General features: G+C 37.9%; 1 protein-coding gene across 1 annotated transcript in view; it reads left to right on the forward strand.

Annotated features, from left to right (window-relative positions):
* Positions 1-335: 335 nt before the first annotated feature.
* LOC129778576 (ATP-binding cassette sub-family G member 4-like) overlaps positions 336-18,215 on the forward strand; it is a 56,392-nt gene continuing 38,512 nt past the window's right edge. The window contains exon 1 of the mRNA XM_055785547.1: positions 336-1,486. Coding sequence (XP_055641522.1) covers positions 1,159-1,486 — 328 coding nt within the window. The 5' untranslated portion in view covers positions 336-1,158. The remainder of the gene's footprint in view (positions 1,487-18,215) is intronic.

An 18,215-nucleotide genomic window follows, 5' to 3' on the forward strand; every position in this document is an offset into this window, starting at 1 on the left:
TTATGCCCCCTGAAAATCCATCATCATTTTCACAACATGAAGCTCAATTCCATCAAAATGAATTAAAACTGTTGTCTATTTTCATTTTAATTTTTTGAATTTAACGTTCAATACTTATTGATGAATTATGAAGCAAAGCATAATAACAATAGTGAGCGCCCGAGAAGAGTTCCATTCTCTAACTGCGCTCGGTTTTCTTTGTTTGCCCAACACTCACAACGCTCACTCGCCGCGCGCGCTCAGCTTGTCAGCTGCGATTAGCGCAGAAAGCCGAGCTACCAACCGATCGAGCCGAATGTGTGATGAAGGCCCTTCGCCACAAACTCATTCAGTATTCATCGTGTGTCGGTACCGCGTGGATCGTGCGGAAGTTGCGCGCGAGCGGAGAAGTCCTTCCGATGCGCGATGCGCGGAATTGATCAAAACGATAGAAATCGCAAATGTGTTTAAAATAATAATAGAAAATACGGTTCTCGGTACAATGATTGGCAGCCTCTGTGCACGTGTTGAGTGTGTTCATTGCAGTCTGAATCGGTGCGCATAATTGCTCCATCGGTGCCCGACAAGGTCGAACCTCCAGCTGACCCAATTCATCTTTACTCGAGTGAGAAGCAGAGGAAAAATAACAACAACAAAAAACTCAATCCAGAACCAGTACCAGTTTTACAAGTTGAACGGATTTCACGCGTGGTTATCGACCGCGTTGCGCTGATCAGGTTCCCTCGAATCAACCAGTCGCGCTTGGCGCTTGACTCGCATGTGTTTGTGGCTTAAGTGCGGAAGAACACAACGGACAGCGGCTCAACAAAACTGAAAACGATAAGATATTGTACCAGAAGCTGCCCGTTTTCGTCTCTTTTTTGGTGTTTTGTTTAATTTAGTGTGGATTTGAGACAAGGGTTGGAAGCGAGGAAAGTATCGTTCTTTCTTTCGAGTGAATGTTTTGAATCGGTGAATTGTGCCCATCCCCGTCCGGAGTGTGTATTTTTAGATCCTCAATGCAGTGGTGGCATGGCGTGAAGAAGGAAAAAAAATCTCTGTTTATTCGACGTTCAGAAGTTTACAGGCATCCGAGGAAAGTGTGAACAATTGTCACGACAAAAGTGAAGGCGAGAGCGAGCAAGAGTGAACGAGTGAAAGTTGAACGAACCCACCGAAATGACTGAGACAATCGAGATGAGCAATGCTCCCAGCGGTAGTCCGAGTGGGGGCAAAAGTAGGGAGAGTTCCCCGCTAGAGGTGGATCAACACACAAACGCCGAGTTGAATTTGGAGTTATTGGAGCAGGGCAAATTGACACATAAAAGACCCCAAACGTTGGGGTTGGAACCGTTGAAGATTCCCGCGTATCCGGGTTTCGACCTGAGCCCTAGTTTGGGAGGCGTTTCGACGGCGGCCTCGTTGGCCGCCGCTCGTCTCTTCAAACCGGTTACCATCAGCTTCAAAAACTTGTCGTACTCGGTACGAACCGGGATTTTTCGGAAAGGTGAGTGAGTGGGTGTTCTGTTGTTTAGGGGAAAAAACAAGAGTTGAGATTGCTGAAATAGCATTATTCAAAAAGTAGAATCGCGTATCAATGAGTATAATGGTGAATCGGGTACTCTTAGTATACTTGTGGTTAGAGATTAATCTTCTCATTATCTTTCACTCATTCTGTAGTAACTTGCAACCGCGTTTTATTAACCAGTGCACGCAATCGTAACGAAATCAACAACTTCGTTCATAATGGGATTGATTAACATGATCCTTAAATTATCATTTTATTGGTAACACTGACGTTGATAGCTTAATGTTTTGCAGAAAGAATAATATGTTCATTACGCCAATCAATTCTTAGAACAAAATCATAACCATGTATTGGAACAATTCTATAATTCGAATCGTAAACGAAAGTCGTATAAACTGTCAGTATTTACTAACAAAACACGTATGTTTGCTACGAGCAAATGGATTTGAAAACAATATCAAGCGTAATCAGGGCTTGAACTAGTGAATATGATAGTAACAAACAAGTACAACAGACCGGAGATAAACAAAGTACTCGCATCTCATATGGCACTTGAACTTATTTCTGCGTCTTATCGCTTTCACACTCTCCGATTCTCTCACTCGTTAGTGGCTTCGGTGATTTGAAAATTGTGTTAGTAATGAAAAATGCTGTACTAATTACTGCAGCCTGCTGTCAATATTTTGACACACTTTATTCTGAAATTAGAACAAGCACCTATCAAGATCTAGTGGAAAGTTACTGGATGCAGGGGAACGGAGAGAAAAAGAATACAAGCATCAGAGTCTGCGAAATCAGTAAACTTCTCGGATACATCGTACGACGGCTGCTGATAAGGTATAAAAAGCCAGGCGTGAGTTGAGGTATTTTTTGGGCAGGCGTGAGTTGAGTGACGGGGCCAAATAAACTTGACCTTCAAGCGCGAATAATTATGATCGGTCAATGTTGTTCTTATGTTTCAGGATGCCTTTACCATACCTTGGTTTGTATTTTCGAGCCATGTTTCCGAGTTTAATGTTCTACTAAAATGAGTTTAACTGAAAACATAACAAGGATGTGCTCCTGTATGCGATCGAAGCTTGCACCGTGCAGAGGCGGTGAAGTTGAATTGTACACTGTCTGGAAGAAGCTCGCAAACAGATTAGCGACATCGCCAGGAGAGCTGGCAGTGATTCCATCGAACTCCATTGTATCCGGGATGCGATTGCCTGAGCGATGCGATTTCACGTAATTCCAAAATGCCGATGGGTTTCGCTTAAGATTTGCTTGAGTTCGTTGTATATATTCTCCGTACCTGGACCTCAATAATGCGTTGTAATTTGTTTCTGTTAATCTGGGACTATTTTTATCTTCTGTTGATCTTGTGCTCAAATAGCGTTTGCGTGCCTTCCGCTGTACGTTCCGAAAGTTGCGTAACTCAGAGGTCCACCAAGGTTGCGTCGGAATTGGCTTCACTACACGTCGTTTGAGGGGAATTTGCGCATAAAGAACTTCATACAATTTGTCGTAGAAACGTTCAGCTATAACTTCGACCGAGCCTCCTTCCAGCAGTTGAAGCCAGTCAATAGAGGACAGTATGTTGTTCAACGAGTCAAAGTTACACAACCTGAAATTCAATTCAGGTGGAAGAGACGCATAGTCAGAGAAGTTGGCCGGACTGTAGAGGGCGTCCATGTTTAAAACAAAGGGCTTGTGATGTTCATCGGCTGCCAATAACGGGACCGCAGGCTCTAGAAGATTCGCGATGTCCGGTTCACTTATGAACGCCAAGTCGAGAAGTCTGCCGTTCGAATTTGGAAGCGAATTCACTTGAGTTAATCCCAAACTTAGCATCGGTTCAGTAAGTGCCAGTTCCTGTTCCGTAGATGCGTTAGATGGTAAATAGCCGTTCATGTCCTCATCGAAGACCCAACTCAAAAGCGGGAGGTTGTAGTCGCCTAGTGCCAAGATTACATCTTTACTCGAACATCCATCCATGATCGTCTGTAGCGCGTTGGTATGAGTCGTGTAGAGAGCCGGACTGGAGAGGGGGCGCAAATAGATAGCTGCGATGTACAGCACACGAGTAGTTGGATTTTACCGCGATAAGTACACCACCTCCTCTGGAAAATTGGCTGGTAACTGGATTACGGTCGCAGCGAAAGAACTGATACTCAGAGGATAGCTCACAATCTGAAATGTCCGCACGAAGCCACGTTTCAGTGAGAACTAGAGCGTCGTAGTCACAGGTCGAGAGCATCAATCGGAGCTCCGTGGTTTTCGTACGTAATCCCCTCACATTTTGGTAGTATATGACGAATACAGGATCAACTGGAGGTGATGAGTTATCTGGAATGAGGGCCCGATTTGGTTGCATTTGCTTGATTAATTCTCGAGTAATGTAGAAATTTGTGTTTCATTTGTATGAAAGTCCCCCCCCCTCCTCCTTAGAGAGGGGTATGGAGTGTCTAATTACCATAGAAACATTTATTGCACCCTAAAACCTCCAGAAGCCTAATTTGGTTGCATTTGCTTGATTAATTCTCGAGTTATGTAGAAATTTGTGTTTCATTTGTATGACAGTACAGAAATCCATTTTTCTATATATAGATATGTTTCTCAAACGATTATTAAAAAGTAGTAGATAAAATGTGATATGTTCCCATGTACAAATTAAATTATATTATCCATTGAACATTTTTTCCTGATATTTTCGAAGTGAAACACTGTTGTTCCAAGCTCGCACTGTTCGACTGGAGACAGCTGTTTTAATCGTATTCATAACCAGTTTGCAGTTTGGTTTGCCTTTGTTTGTTTGTTTTCGTTTCGATACGTTTCGCAATCCATATTTGCATGCGTCTGGCTTATTTTCTTGTTATATTTCAATTTTATGGTCGATGTCTCCTTCTCCACTTCCTTAATTATATGCCATTTGGTCGCCACACGCTCGCGACAGACGAATCATCGCGCGATGTGTGTGTGTGGATAGTTTCAATATGTGTTTCGATCACTGAGAGGTTGGTGAACTTTTATCCCACCTCAGGCGACAACTAAAATTGTGAATTCTTATTTTCGAGTCCATGTGCGCATCTTAAATCGACCGATGCGAGTTCGGAGATGCAAAATCAGGTGACATTCTTGACTGTTTGTCTCAATTACCCATCCGTGTGTGTCTCATCCCTCTATCGGGGGTGGAAAATCTCAATGAAAATAACACGCGCCTCCTCCCGTTTGTACACAAGAGTCTTACAGTGGTGCAAAGGGCAGGAGATGGTGGCAATGGTGGGATTTTAAATTCGTATGATTATCATAACCGATTGTCGGCCCGCGAATGCGAATGCCAGTGGTGCACTTGCATTCGTCCTAGCTCAGCCGGGTCAAGTGTTTGCTCTAGTTTAGTATTTAAATTAAACTTCCTCTCGTGAGGTGGATATGACACATGACGATAATGGAGACGGCCAAATTATTCCGCGACGTAACCAATCGATTCAGCACGGCCTAAGGAGTGGGTATTCGTTTATTCGTAACTAACCTCACTCAATCATGTTTACATCAGATGCTTATGTGGGTTTTGCTACCGTTTTGCAACAACGTCGAGTAATGGGTCTCTTTTTGTTTTCGTTTCAACGTTTTGATTAACCTTTTATGAAAGGGGTTTTACGTCTGGTTTATGATGATGTTGATGAGCTAAATGGAATTCATTTGTTTGCTAAACCGACCTAAAATGTGGCTTGAAAGATCCAATTAACCATAACGAAGACGACCATCAATGAACCCAATGTATCAATTCAGTTTCGGAACAGTAGTGAGAAAGAACGTTTCGTTAATTTTTCCGAATAAAAGAATCATCAAAAAATTCTTCAACACCATATTCACTAGTATTTATCACACACTAACTATCCGCATTTCCACAATCAACAAGTGAACCACGATCCCGCCACGTGTTCGGTTCGGCTAGCTCGAAGATGGGGCGAGATGGGAGTGTTTCGTTTTGCATCCGATCGTTGGTAGGCGCGTGCATCGATGTGCAGAGAGTAAACATCGTTCATTAGGCAAGGGGGTGGGGGGGAACAAAAAAATGACGCCCCCAGAAGTGGGTCAAAGCTCCCATCGCTGACTAAGCGATTGCATCGCAACCGGTTAAAACCAATTTGGTCAAGTTGTTGTCTCGAGATCAATCACTTCTAAGTGTGTGAAGTGCGCACTACCTGCCAACTAATCCCTTAATCACGTATGCAGCTTAGCAAACTATATTTGCATATTTACTCGTATTTGCAGTCATCGATACGTGCCCCATACCCGGGTTCGGGTATTCGTGATTATACGATATTAACTGATAATGCAGTGGCAGGAATGAAGATGTCAATATTATAATGTACATTTTGTGACATTCTAATATCGATATTTTTTTTACATCGTTTATTTTTACAGGCTCAGTTACATAAGTTTAAATGAGCCAAACTCCTATCTGTATTGTTACAAGTATATATAAACATTTTTCATTAATTCTAATGTGAATGAAGTAGAGAACCGATTACTCGCGGTTTACTCGAGTTCAGAAGGGTGACATTTTTTTTCAGGAAAAGGAAGGGATATAAGGATATGTTGACTATGTTCACACTCACATTCATAATACTCAATTCTTATGTATTTACATTTCACCTTATTCTATTGTTATTCTAATATCGGTAAGAAATTATTTATTTTTATGTAAACTTCAAGACTTCATTTTGCATAGTTGGAATGAACACTTTGGGTTGAATATGAACCGTTTTATCCGAAAACAACAAAAACTTTTACTATAGACAGGAACACGCGATTAATTCCAAATTCGGACTAAGGGTAGATACATCTGAGCCTCTGACTATGATTCGTCATCACCGGAGCTTCTGAAGAATCACTAGTTACTATGACCTTCTCATTTATAACCAAACTCTTCATCCGAACCTTTACTGTCAAGAATTGAACCATCTGAAGGAAACAATCGTCCGAAAGCAGACAGCTTTGGCCATTGCAAGAGAGACTGAGGACAATGGAACTCCACTTCTAGTGGCCAAATCTTTACTGGTGCTTGACAGTAAAATCCTGGCTTTTCCACCGTTTGCGCCCGCTCAAGCGATTCCAAATAGTATTTACAAGCCCGTGATTTTCGATCATTTCTGTGAACTATCGAGATTTTCGAAGACGGGTAAACTTAAGCGAAGTAAGATAAGAAGTAAAACATAATAAAAAAGAAAACGCAAATAGATTTTTTTTTGGTACAACATTCTAGCAAACAGAAATCGATGTTTGATCGATACTTTACTCATTACAACCATCTACCGAATTTCGTTTTCGCCGAGAGAGAAAAAGTACGTCTTCAACCCTTTGCGGTCGTATGTCTGCTCTCAGCCACCACAGCAACGAACGATACTAAGCATATATTTTACTCAATGTATCAGTTCAAACTTTTTCTAAACGAAACAGAATGTATGGTGAGCCTGTTCACGAATCAAAACGGTTCTCCCATGAGTAATAGATAACGGTACTCATTATAATCATGAGGGATGTCTAAATTGAAAACTCGATCTGTTGCAGCACTGTGAAAATATAAAGAGGAAGGATTATTCTGTATGTTCAAACAGAAAGATAAAAGGCGAAGACGCCAAACTAATCACTTTTACGATACATGTAGTCGGAAATCAGGATGTTGCGGACTATTAAGAAATATATCACACGAAGGAGAATTATAAAATATGATTTTATATGAAAACATCACATTAGAATACATTGTTCAGTAAATACACATCTATAGTTCACAAAAAAAAATAAATTTAGTATATATTTTACAATCTTACATGTTTAAATAATTCCGACTAGTAGATACCCATGATCAAATTTAGAACGACCGCAAAGGGTTAATCTCCGTCTGGTTCGTGGTGTCGAGAGTGCCGGCATCGGAAACGACAGTATCAAAGTTAACAAAAAAAATTTAGAAAGTCCTCAGGAACCAATAATTAGTTAATATGAACTCTTTCTTCTTTCTTCTTTCTTCTTTCTTCTTTCTTCTTTCTTCTTTCTTCTTTCTTCTTTCTTCTTTCTTCTTTCTTCTTTCTTCTTTCTTCTTTCTTCTTCTTTCTTCTTTCTTCTTTCTTCTTTCTTCTTTCTTCTTTCTTCTTTCTTCTTTCTTCTTTCTTCTTTCTTCTTCTTCTTTCTTCTTTCTTCTTTCTTCTTTCTTCTTTCTTTCTTCTTTCTTCTTTCTTCTTTCTTCTTTCTTCTTTCTTCTTTCTTCTTTCTTCTTTCTTCTTTCTTCTTTCTTCTTTCTTCTTTCTTCTTTCTTCTTTCTTCTTTCTTCTTTCTTCTTTCTTCTTTCTTCTTTCTTCTTTCTTCTTTCTTCTTTCTTCTTTCTTTTTTCTTCTTTCTTCTTTCTTCTTTCTTCTTTCTTCTTTCTTCTTTCTTCCTTTCTTACGTCTGCCCCAATAACACACACACTTAGGGGTAGTTCTGAGTGCAATACTCGAGAATATGTTCGTACCCACAGAAGTTCCGATTGGTACAAGAATCGAACTAGAAATTCCCTGCATGATATGCATGATATCTATAAATTGAAGTGTAGAAGTGTAGAACAGCCCAGATTTCTTGGGCTGCAATTATATCCCCTATTTTGGGTGGTATATGATAACTAAGTTGGGGTGATATACATACATGACAGCTGCTGGCGAACTAGTTTGGATGAATATACGGCTTACAGATGCATCTAGTGCGACTATTTTCATACGTATATACTGTGTATACTGTAGTAATACAGGCAAACAAACAAAACCAATGATGGAAAATGTTTGTGAGGTTATAATAATTTTTTACGTAGAACTACGTCTTTCAGGAAGGGTGCCAAATCAGGAAACAGGTCACGTTTTTGTGAAATAAAGTTAACGTTAATAACTATTTTCATAGCGAACAGATTCTGATACTTTGCACACCAATGGAATCGGAAATTCTCTAAGATTTGTTTGATATACTATACAGTACAATCCACTAATATCTAAATAGTTTAAGATAATGAAAACTGGAAGCATTCTCATTTATTACAAAATATTATTACAAAAATTTCGATGCATTCTAAAATAATATCCGAAGTGATAAACAAGTAAAATGAATAATATAATTCCGTAGTTTTACGTCGAAAACTGCGGTCGTGTCCTAGATACAACCCATTGCAATTTTTTTTTAACTCACGAACCGCCATTCAAATTATTTTTCACCTTTATCCTCAAAATGACTTTTTTCAAAAATTCAAAGCTTTTGAACTATTGTACCGATTCAGATGATGGACATACCAAATTAAAGCAAATAGAAATATTGAACGAAAACGAAAAACATGTTAACTTTGAAAAATAATAACTCGAAAACGAAAAAGAACACATCTCTGATTTTTGGATATTGTCCAGTGACCCGCCGAGCCCCAAGGTTCTCACTGCTGCTATTTAACTATTTGCTTATTAAACTATTTCCTTTAATACCGCATAACTTAGTGGCAAATTCCTCAAACTTACCTTATTATATTCCCTCGAGTCAATAATTACCAGATATTTACCATTTGATGAGTTCTAAATTTAAAAGTTCCTATTCGAATAACATTTCATAAACATGTCTAAATAACATACAGTTGAAGACCAGGAAAATATCATAACCTCCCGCGAGATTTGAAAGGCAACTAGACTAAAGGGTGTGTCACATCACATTGCATCACGGAAAAAACGCTTTAGAAATTCGCCCAGTAGACCGATCCTTATGAAAATTTTAGACAGTAAAATAAAAACTATTATACAACTTTTGGCATTTTCTTTTTATTCATACTTCGAGCCCAAGCCCGTATGCTCGCACCTTCCTCTTTACCCCGTCCATAAGGTTCTGTACAACGTCAGGTTGTAGTTTTTTTTAACAGAAATCCATTTTCTCTTGAAGTCCGCCTCCGATTTGACAACTTTTGGGTTCTTGCGGAGGGCCTGCTTCATAATCGCCCAATATTTCTCTATTGGGCGAAGCTTCGGCGCGTTGGGCGGGTTCATTTCCTTTGGCACGAAGGTGACCCCGTTGGCTTCGTACCACTCCAACACGTCCTTTGAATAGTGGCACGAAGCGAGATCCAGCCAGAAGATGGTCGGGCCCTCGTGCTGCTTTAATAGTGGTAGTAAGCGCTTCTGTAGGCACTCCTTAAGGTAAACCTGCCCGTTTACCGTGCCGGTCATCACGAAGCGGGCGCTCCACTTTCCGCAAGAGCAGATCGCTTGCCACACCATGTACTTTTTGGAAAACTTGGATAGTTTCTGCTTGCGAATCTCCTCCGGAACGCTGAATTTGTCCTCTGCGGAGAAGAACAACAGGCCCGGCAGCTGACGAAAGTCCGCTTTGATGTAGGTTTCGTCGTCCATTACCAGGAAATGCGGCTTCGTCAGCATTTCGGTGTACAGCTTCCGGGCTCGCGTCTTCCCCACCATGTTTTGCCTTTCGTCGCGGTTAGGAGCCTTCTGAACCTTGTATGTACGCAGGCCCTCCCGCTGCTTGGTCCGCTGGACGAATGAACTTGACAAATTCAGCCTATTGGCGACATCCCGGACCGAACTTCTCGGATCACGTCTAAACTGCTTAACTACGCGCTTGTGATCTTTTTCACTGACGGAGCATCCATTTTTGCCGTTCTTCACCTTCCGGTCGATGGTTAGGTTCTCGAAGTATCGTTTTAGTACTCTGCTGACCGTGGATTGGACGATTCCCAGCACCGATGTCCCGATGTGACAACTCCGGATTCTCGAAATGATTGCACAGGATTAATTCATGACGCTCTTTTTCGTTCGACGACATTTTTTCAAATTTACGAAAAATTGACAGTGAAGCATGGCCAACGTGATCTATACACTCTTATCTGATTATAAGCGAAAGCTGAAGATATAATTCCTAGAAATTAAATTTCTACAGCGTTTTTTCCGTGATGCAATTTGATGTGACACACCCTTTACGATAGATTGCACAAATATATTCATTCAAAGCGGTAGCGAATCAGCAAAAGTAAGATAAATTTATGTTAGATGCTCGTGAAATAATGCTTCTCATTATATTTAGGATTTTGTAATTGTTTACATTATGCTGGAATAAATTCACAAAATCAACGATTCATTTTTTTATCGCCCAATAGATATGTTATTTAAAAAAACCCGAAACCATGTAAACTATAAAAGATACAGATACAATCGATAATCACGAAAACAAAATTCGTTTTCTTCGCAAATGCAATATTTTTTCAAAGAAAAAAAATAGTCACCCTAACGAAAAAATAAAAAAAAATACGGGTCTAATTGTTTGCGGTAAAGAACAAATCTACCACTTTTCACGATCGAATCTGAGAACCACTAAAACCACTGGCTCTGAAAACAGGATTTATTCAACTGATTTTTAGTGGGAGGGAGATATACATTTTCAAAATGAGTGGTGGTGTTGTTGAGAAAATTTGCTCGGATGGGATTCTAACTCCGGAGGAGGATTGCCACATTCAATTTTGTCAAATTTTCTGAAAAAATCTGTATAGATTTTTAGCGAAAAAAAGTCTGTATAAAAAATCTGTATCAAAAAAACAAAAAATGAAAAAAGTTTTATTTCCATTTTGAATTTATTTTTTATTATTTATGGATTGTTAAAGTCGTATCAAAACAATAAAATAAATCATAGAAAGGTTTTCTCATAATAAACTAAATGATGTTTATACATGGTTTTGTCGAACTTTGTCTTCAAATTTTTTCGTCAATTTCATCCTTGACACTCCTCCTTGAGCCGATACATAGTTTTTAGCTTCCAAAATAGAGTCCATCATTGTGGGAGCCAACTGATTTCTGAACTTTGTTTTGTTATGATGCGAGAATATTCATTCAACACACGCTGATGATTGTGGAATTATCAAAATGTGTCCCACAAACGACCTTAGCCGAAGTGGAGAGGTGAGGCGACATTTTATATGGTTCTTCATTTTTATAAAACAAGGAATCTTTATGACTAAACGAAAAAAGCAAAGTTTTTTATAGTGGAATACGTTTTTTATGACCGTATATATTGACAAACCGTTTACTATGATGTAATTACACAACGAAATTTGGTTTGATTTAAAATTCTTTGTAAAAAAGTGACTTCCTTTACAGTGAGATGTCGCTCATTATGACCCATTTTTAATAAATTATGTCCGGTTATAATGACGGACTATTTTTTCACAAAACGCTTTGTATGACGTCCACTTATTATGTTGCCTTCGATGTCATAATAAACAGATTCCTCTGTAGTAAGCAGGTAGACAGAGAAAATGCGCTGTAATTAAATTAATATTGAAAATTGAATTTAACACGTTGACTGCCAAGGCAATTTTCAGAAATCTGGCCAAAAATGGCAATTTGATTTTATCACATTATATTATTAAAAACTCAAATTCTAGTACATAGGTATCATAAAAAAATATTTTTTGTTGCTTTTTTCATAAAAATGGTAAGTAAACATAGGACGAGATAACTCGTAGTTGGCGTCCTTAAAAAGATCGCAATCTACGAGTTATCTCGTAGTTGGCAGTCAACGTGTTAAAAAGAATCTTTCATTTCTGTATCTTCTCTGAAAATCTGTAATTCTGTATTACTGATGCTAAATTCGGCGAAAATTCTGTTAAATACAGAATATTCTGTTTATGTGGCAACCCTGATGATAAGCAACAAGCAACGGCAACGGAATATAATTCTAGAGCTGTTGAACCTCTTACATATAATACGAAAAAGATGTGATCGGATACGTCATTCCTGGTCGTCTATTGTGTTTTAGTGGAAATATCTTGATATTCAGCCATTCCCGTATTTAGACCTGTATTTTTTTATTTTTTCGATAGGGTGACCATTTTTATTTGAGAGTGGTACAAAAAATCATTTTTCTACTTTTTCCCAAAAATGCCTTTTTTCAAGAATTCATAACTTTTGAATCACTAAACCGATTGAGATGATCGACATGTCAAATTAAGCCAATAAGGTAGCATTTTGTTGAAAAATATTTAATTTGCAAAAATAATGGATTTTGTTTTCGAAATAATTTTTTTATATAATTCGTTTATTTTTATAGGCTCAGTTACATAAGTTTAAAGGAACCGAATTCTTAAATATAATTTTGAAACTATATACCTATATACAATTTTCTTACATATATGAAAACCGAATACTCGCGGTGTACTCGAGTTTAGAAAGGTTCTCGTAATTATTGATTGTAGTTGTTTTTTGTTGTTTTCATGGCTTTGGACTAGAGGGCAGTATATTTTTAATTTTCTTCCCTCTGAAATCTGAGGATTTTTTACATAACATATCTCGATATCGGAGATGCTATTTTTAAGTTAACCGGTGGTCCAAAAAATCATTTTTCTCCTTTTATCCAAAAATGACTTTTTGCCAAAATTCATAACATTCATAACATAACATAACAACTACTGAACCGATTTAGATGATCGACATATTAAATTGAAACCAATAAGCTAACCTTCTTTGAAAAAATATCACACGTGTGAGAAGACTGGATTCTAGTCGCACAGGTCTAGTGTGGTCACATAGGAATAGAACGATGACTTAAAACATGTTAACTTTAAAAAATTATGTCTCAAAAACTAAAAAAAAAGCATCTCTGATTCCGAGATATGTTATGTAATAAATCCTCAGCTTTCCAGAAAAAAATATAAAAAGTATAGCGTCCTCTATCTTTAACCGAGAAAACTATGAAACACTGACTCAATCAATAATTACAAAAACGAAGATCAAATTTTTCTCAAAAGTAATATTTTTTCAAAGAAAACTAACTCACAAGCTTCAGTTTGACATGTCGATCATCTGAATCGGTCCAGTAATTCAGAAGTTATAAATTTTTGTAATGACAAAAAGGTGAACTTTTTTTTTTCGTATCATCGGTTAACTTTGGAAAATCATATCTAAAAATTGAAAAAATAGCATCTCTGATATCAATATCTAAAAATTGAAAAAAATAGCTTCTCTGCTATCGAGCTATGTTATGTATTCCATTTCATGTGAAACCGACATAGTGGTTCTCAGATTTTCGTCACATGTGGTAATTTTGTTCTTTATCGCAAAACATAAGACCCCTATATTTTTATTTTTTTATTATGGTGCTTATTTCCATTTTATCATTAAGTCATTTTTCCACTTTCCCCCAAAAATGACTTTTTTTTTTAAATTTACATTTTTTGAACCACTGAACCGATTCATATGATCGACATATCAAATTGAATGAGATAGCCTTTTATTAAAAAATATTGAACCTACAAAAACAATGGGTTTTTTTCGTAATTGTTGATTATAGTCGTTTTTTATTGTTATTATATCTTTTCTGGAAAGCTCAGGATTTTTCACATATGTTATATCATCGATATTATCGATGCTATTTTCTTTGTTTTTGAAAAATATTGAATTGAAACCAATGAGCTATTCTTTATACAAAAATATTACAAAAATATTACAAAAATTGGATCTTGATTTGTTTGGGCAGGTAGCTTTGTGGGTATAATAGACGAATTAATTTTATTCCGATCCTATCATGTGCATAGTTAGAAACCATAAGATTGCCTTATCAAAATATTGAATCTAATCAAAATGAATGGATCAATGTAGACGCATGACAGTTTAGTCGCGTAGGGATATGGAACGAAGACTGAAAACATTAACTTTGCAAAATCATATATCAAAAACTAAAAAAAGCATCTCTGATATGTTATGTAAAAAATTCTCAGCTTTCAAGAAAAAATATAAAAAAATATAGTGCCCTCTAGTCGAAACAAATTACGAAAACAATAGCCATTTACAATGGCTTCAATTTGATATGTCGATCATCTGAATCGGTTCAGTACTTCAAAAGTTATGAATTTTTTTAAAACGTCATTTTTGGGAAAAGTGGAAAAATTTTACTTTTCAGACCACCCTAGAATGAAAATGGGTACACTAATAAAAAAATAAAATAATACAAAATTACCACATTTGACGAAAATCTGAGAGCCACTATATCGGTTTCACATGGAACGGCTGTATATGATTTCAATAGCTTAACAATGCTTTGAAAATAGGTCATTAAAATCACACACAACTGTATATAAGCTGGCGCCCAGTCAGAAGTTTATTTAGTTGTGTTAGTTGTGACATTTCGATACAGATTGTTTACTAATGGCGACATCGGCTATGGATTTGATAGCGGAGAAGATGACATGTTTGATATGGTGTAGAGAATATTTTACCTTATCAATGAAACCACATGGTTTGATGAAAGCAGGAGTTATAATATCATTTGATGACGAATGCCATAACCGATCGATGATTCTAATTGGCGGGGAGGGAGGTGTTATTCGTGATGGGTATGTTCGAGGAGAAGTCGTTTCCTTTTTTAACGTTAATAATTATATTCCAGCTCAACGCAGTGGATTATAATCATTTTATTCAAAAGATAAAATGTCTAAACGAAGATACTGAACTGCAAACGTTTAAAGTCTATATAATTCAACAAGAAGAAGTATAATAAGTGGAAGAAATCCATTCAGTTGTGATTGCGCTAGTTTGCCAATCACTATTATCGAATGCTCACGAATGTCGCTATTGACCGATGATTATAATCATCGGGGGTTATCGCGCTGGGTATTTCCGAGGAGGAATCGATTCCTTCTTTTGAGCGTTAATAATTCTTTGCCGTCTAAACGAAGTGATATGATATTCACTTTATTCGAAATATTAGGCTGTCAAAAAAGTCCTACGGTATTTCCGCGAGGTGTGTAAGCGCGTAGTTCTAGTTGTATTCATTGTATCGAGTCATACTGTAGCTTGTTGGAAAGGTATTTTTGCGCGCTATAATATAGTCCTTGACAGTGTTTTGTTTGGTTAAGTCGTTCGTGAGTTATAGTATCGCAAATATGGAGCAAAATAAAGAGAAAATCCGACATATTTTACAGTACTACTATGACAAAGGCAAAAATGCATTTCAAGCTGCCAATAAAATTTGTGCAGTTTATGGACCCGATACAATTTCCATTTCCACCGCACAACGATGGTTTCAACGTTTTCGTTCTGGTGTAGAGGTCGTCGAAGATGCACCACGCTCCGGAAGGCCTGTCGTCAAAAATTGCGACAAAATCGCTGAATTAGCCGAGAAAGACCGGCATAGTAGCAGCCGTAGCATCGGCCAAGAGCAGGGGATAAGTCATCAAACCGTTATTAACCATTTGAAGAAGCTTGGATTCACAAAGAAGCTCGATGTATGGGTGCCACACACGTTGACGCAAAAAAACATCTTTGACCGTATCGACGCATGTGAATCGCTGCTGAATCGCAACAAAATCGACCCATTTCTGAAGCGGATGATGACTGGCGATGAAAAGTGAGTCACTTACGACAACGTGAAGCGCAAACGGTCGTGGTCGAAGCCCGTTGAAGCGGCTCAGACGGTGGCCAAGCCCTCATTAACGGCCAGGAAGGTTCTGCTGTGTGTTTGGTGGGATTGTCAAGGAATAATCTATTATGAGCTGCTTCCCTATGGCCAAACGCTCAATTCGGACCTGTACTGCCAACAACTGGACCACTTGAAGGTAGCACTCATGAAGAAGCGGCCATCTTTGATAAACAGAGGCCGCATTGTCTTCCATCAGGACAACGCCAGGCCACACACTTCTTTGGTGACGCGCCAGAAGCTCCGGGAGCTCGGATGGGAGGTTCTTTTGCATCCGCCGTATAGTCCGGACCTTGCACCAAGTGACTACCACCTGTTTTTGTCCATGGCGAACGAGCTAGGTAGTCAGAAGATAGCCACAAAAGAGGCCTGTGAAAATTGGCTATCCGAGTTTTTTGCCAATAAGGAAGCGAGCTTCTATAACAGGGGTATTATGAAGTTGGCATCTCGTTGGGAACAAGTCATCGAACAAAACGGCGCATATTTAAAACAGATGATTGTTACTAATTTTATGAACAAATGAAAATTCAAAAAAAATACCGCAGGACTTTTTTGACAGCCTAATATATGCTTGTTACTTTTGATTGCTAAGCCAACGGTAGTCCTACGTCCATCTTGCGGTTATATCACAGATATATCCCAGTTCTGGTTTTTAAACTTCGTTCCGTGTAATTATGTTTCTAGTATCTAGAATCCCCTCCTAAAAGCTAAACATCAACAAATCAAACTTCATGATCAGTGGATACTGAGTTCTGCTGCTGCTACCATTGCTGAGTACGCTGCGTCTTCTGGATAGTTGTCATACCGACAATTGCTGGATGCTGGATGGTTGCTGGATGCTAATGCTGAAAAGATGTTGGATGCTGAATGGGTGCTGGATGCTGGCTGCTGGGTGCAGAATTACCTATATCAAACTGGCAATTTGGAGGATATGTGAAATTCAATGATTCTGGAATAATCTTTTACACTGTGCTTTTTACGTTGAGCTTTTTAAGGGTAGTTTGCGTCTTTGTTATTATTTACATATTTCATATTTAATTTTTTCAATGAATTCATGTTTATTTTTGCTAAAAGTGCAGCATTGCTTCTTAAGTGTACATCATTGAGATTATGGCTGGGATACATTCTTCAAACTAATAACTAAATATTCCGGGAATAGTCATGAAGTCAGCCTCAATCCCCAATAAATTGTCGGTTTGCAGTTTGAATATGCAGAGCATATGTGCAAGAAATATGGTCTAAATGGATGAGCTACGTCAAATAATGAGCATTGCTAGTGAGGATACAGTCTGTGTATGCGAAACCTAGCTGAATGACAGCAAGCCTTCAAGTTTAATTGAGATTGTCGGTTATTATACTGTAAGAAATGACAGGATTGGAAACGTTGGAGGTGGTTTATTAATATATATAAAAAAAAGTTACAATTTAAAAATTATTGAATCTTTTTTATTGAACAACACAATCACCCAATTGAGTTTATCTTCGTTGAAATTATGGTAAATTCTGAAAAGATATTAATTGGACTAATCTATAATCACCCATCGCTTGATTGTTCAGAGCTTATTTTCGAGAAAGTTACGGAGTATGGAACGCGGTGTAATAATGTTTTGCTTCTTGGTGATTTCAATACAAATGTTCTTCGTACGAATTCTAAATCTGAGCGTTTCATTGATGTTCTTAGTTCACTGCCATTGAGCATAGTTGGCAAAGAACCGACTTTTTTCCATTCCTATGGATCCTCGCAGCATGATTTGATCATAACCAACGAGCCAAGCAAAATATTAGGATTTGGACAAATAGATGTTCCAAATATATCACAACATGACCTCATTTTCGCTTTTCTGAATTTCGATAAAAGTATAGTTAACAAGGAGGTCTATTACCGTGACCACTAACATGTTGATTCTGATATAATTTTAGCACAGTTCAACAGACTCGACTGGAACGTTTTCTTCTCATCTGATGATCCTGATACATTAGTTGACTTATTCAATTGTTTTGCCAAAACTTTGTATGATAGTTGTGTCCCTATTAGGAAATTTAGTAACTAGAATCGACACAACCCTTGGTTTAATGAACAAATTCAAAAAGCTATGATTGACCGTGATCTTGCGTACATAAGATGGAAAAATACACATGATTCAAATGACTTCTCATTTTTTTAACACTTGACAACATTTGACTAATCGTTTAGTAAACCAGGCGAAAAGAGATTATTACAATACTCACTTATCTTCTAGTACGTCTC

This window comes from Toxorhynchites rutilus, chromosome 3 (assembly GCF_029784135.1).
Source record: "Toxorhynchites rutilus septentrionalis strain SRP chromosome 3, ASM2978413v1, whole genome shotgun sequence".
In the NCBI taxonomy this organism is placed as follows: Eukaryota; Metazoa; Arthropoda; class Insecta; order Diptera; family Culicidae; genus Toxorhynchites; species Toxorhynchites rutilus.